A 3,483-nucleotide genomic window follows, 5' to 3' on the forward strand; every position below is an offset into this window, starting at 1 on the left:
ATAGGGAAAGGGCACATTTGCTATTAAGAAAATGAGGCAACACTATGCATAGAGCACAGAAAGCCAAGGCAACCAAGATGTGCTGTTTCTTTAGACCTTGGAGGTATCCCAACACTCCAATTTATCTGGGTTCTGCCTACCCACCTTCTTACCCACCAGTGAAGTTTCCTAGATTCCAATACAGTGAGAGGAGATTATCTGGCCTGACTATATCTTACAATGGTGTACCATCCTGCCTCCTTTGTGAGAGAGTAGTGGAGAGGAAAGGAGCAGGGTGGGGGCTGAGGCTACCTGTTACATTTGTTGTGCTAATGGCCTCCAAAAAAAGCACATCACAGTGACCCCTCCTTGGGTTTCTGAGGCAATATCACTACGGAAGTAGATTGCCCAACCTTCCTTCTGAGGAGTGGCTGGTGGGTTTGAACTGCCAGACTTCTGGTTAGCAGTCAAGTGCCTTAGGCACCACACTACCAGAGCTAGGTAAGATAAGTGTTTCCCGTTTAAAACAAAAAGAGAGCAATTATTTAGTGATTTGATAAATTTTAGCTACTGTGGAAAGTTTAACTTGATCCACCTGGTTTTAGTTGTATACAAGCATTTCAGGGTATGTGTGTGTATGTGTGTGTGTATACATATCACACAGATAGGGCAGAGGAAACCAAACTAGAATCAAGTTCATGCCCATGTCTGTGTGTATGCAATGTATGTACACATGCATTCGAGTTTGGAAAAAAAATTCCCAAGGCTATCTGTGTAAAAAAAAATTTACTGTCAAACAATCAATTTTTAAGATATGGAAACCCACATCCTTTGTTCTGGAAGTTTTTCATATAAAAAGACCATCTCTATCCAAAACTGTACAAACAAGAGTGCTATCCAAGCACAGGTGCTATTCCTTCAGGGCATTTCTAGCTCCACAGCCTCAGAAATACTACCTGCAGTAGTATAAATTCCATAAGAATAGCCTGTAACGCAGTCATCTTTGTCCCTCATGATACTCAGCACTACACACCAATGCTTCCAAAACAAAATTCAGAAGTAGATTAAAGCAGGGCTACTTCAAGGTCAAGCCTATTATTTATCTTTATGTTGGCAGTTTTTTTTTTTTTTTTTTTTTTATCTCACAACCTCCAATCACCCAGCCAAGGAACAGTCTTCCTATTCACATCCTGGGAGTGATTCACTCCTTTTTGCCACACAAATACCAGATTTAGGGTGAAAACTTCTATACCCCTGAAAGAAACATCCTGACTCCAAAACAGAACAGGCCGCTGTATGGACCCTAATGCCCCACATTTCAATGAGAAAGATTTACATCACTATCTGAAGATTCACTTAGACACAAGCACAGTTTAGCTAACACACCAACTGTGAGTTCATAAAACCAGGACTGAATCATGTGTGAGAGGATCTGGGTTCCAGTCCTGGCTCTGCTAGTGAACAACTACATGGCTATGGTGGGTAGTCATTCTACCTTTAAGGGCCACAATTTATTTTGACTGTACAATGAGGATAATAATAATCATAATGTACTACCTAACTCACAGATTATTGTGAAAACCAAAGGAGATTAAACAGGTAAGGATATTTTTAAACTATAAATGGCTATACTTACACACTATTTTGTTTATTATAATAAACAGTCCAGGTGTGGGACTTAATAATGCAAGATAGGTAATATGGTAAAGAAATTGTAATTCCAGTCCCTGTGTTGCCTACAACTCAGACCTTAATTCCTCTGAATCTCTGTGTCCTTATTTGAAAATGTAAGATTTTAAAGGGTAAGGCAATACTAACATTTATATTCTTTTGGCATTCTCTAGCTAAGAGAAACCAAACCAAAATCCATTGCTCTCAAGTTGAGTCCAACTCATAGCAACACTATAGAGCAGAGTAGAATTGCCCCATAGGATTTCTAAGGCTGTAATCTTTACAGGAGCAGGCTGTTGCATCTTTCTCCCATGGTGAGACTGGTGGATTTGAACCACCAACATTTTGGTTAGCAGCAGATAACTTAACCACTGTGCCACAAGAGCTCTTAGATGACAAGCATTCTCATGATTATTATCTTTCTCTCTCTCCCTCTCTCTGTCTCTCTATATCATATATATTAGTATTTATTCCACAATATCATATTGCATGACTTCTATGTGCCAGACACTATGCTAGGAACTCAATATGCATTTTTTTCACTTTTAATCCTTATAAACAATCCAGGAGCTAGGACAGGTATTCCTCACTTTTTGGAAGTTTGCTTTACACAACTTTGCTTTAAAGAAAGACTTACATTAGTACCTGTTCCCACTAACAAAAGGAAATTCTAAGAGGATTTTAACTTTTACAGAAGAAAAAGCCATTTAAAAAAAAAAAAAATGGTAAAAAGCAAAACTTGCATTCAGCGTATGTTTTGCAGTGAGCCCTTAGGAAGGCAGTATATACCCCCAAGCAGCAAAGATGGCCTGACCAAGTTCTTTCCCTGAGGAACTATACTCAGCATCTCAGCATCAAGCCACCCATAGCTTTGAACTGTGTCTGTGAATACTGTATGTTAGTGTTGTTTTCGGTTTTTTTGGTGTGATTTGGTAGGTTATTTTGAGGGCCTGGGAATGCTCAAAAATTTTCCCAAATAAATTAATGGCTATTGCTTTTTTGCTTTACACCATTCTGGCTTATGGAAGATTTCATATGAACAGCCTACTTTCAGATAGCAAGGAAACTTGTAATAATATTCCTGTTTCACAGATTTTGAAACTGTGTACAAAAATATTGAGTACATTCTGAAAAGGGACATAATAGAAGGTCCCGAAAAGAATGGGAGGAAAATGTCGAACAAAATTCAAATTCCTAAAACAAACCAAACCTCCTGGATGGACAGAGACTAGAGGAACTGCCTAGACTACTGCCCTAAGACACTCTTTGAACTTGGGACTGAAGCTACTCTTGGAGGTCATCTTTCAGCCAAATAATAGATTGAATTATAAAATAAACAATATCACTCATGAATAATATGTTCCATTAAACATTAAAAATATGAGACCAAACAGTCAACATTTAATCAAAAACTATGATTTTTAAGAAGGCAAGGAGGGAAAGGGAAGCTAGAATAATGGAAACAGAGCAAACAGAATGGAAATAATGAGAATACTGACATGACATACTGTGAAAACTGTAATCAATGTCATGGAAAATTTTGTATAAAAATTGTTAAATTGAAACCTAATTTGCTGTGTAAACTTTCATCTAAAACAAAACAAAATATTTTTTAAAATATTAAATAACTTCCAGGATCACAAGGCAATGTTTGCAAGAAGCCAAAGGATCATTATGACACATCCTCCTAGATAACAATTTCATTTCACATTATATCATTGAAAAGTGTCATTCATGTTTGTGTTGATGCAAAACTAATATGGGATTTGTTGTTGTTGTTGTTATGTGCCATCAAGTCGGACCCGACTCATAGCGACCCCTCCTTGGGTTTCC

General features: G+C 37.7%; 1 protein-coding gene across 1 annotated transcript in view; it reads right to left on the bottom strand.

The window, feature by feature from the left end:
* The window catches only part of SOX6 (SRY-box transcription factor 6), a 544,947-nt gene that overhangs the window by 156,524 nt on the left and 384,940 nt on the right, over positions 1-3,483 (bottom strand). The window contains exon 11 of the mRNA XM_007956810.1: positions 2,288-2,304. Within this exon, the coding sequence (XP_007955001.1) occupies positions 2,288-2,304 (17 nt within the window). The remainder of the gene's footprint in view (positions 1-2,287; positions 2,305-3,483) is intronic.

Source organism: Orycteropus afer, unplaced genomic scaffold (genome assembly GCF_000298275.1).
Source record: "Orycteropus afer afer isolate SDZICR_OR568_19922 unplaced genomic scaffold, OryAfe1.0 scaffold00014, whole genome shotgun sequence".
Taxonomy (NCBI): Eukaryota; Metazoa; Chordata; class Mammalia; order Tubulidentata; family Orycteropodidae; genus Orycteropus; species Orycteropus afer.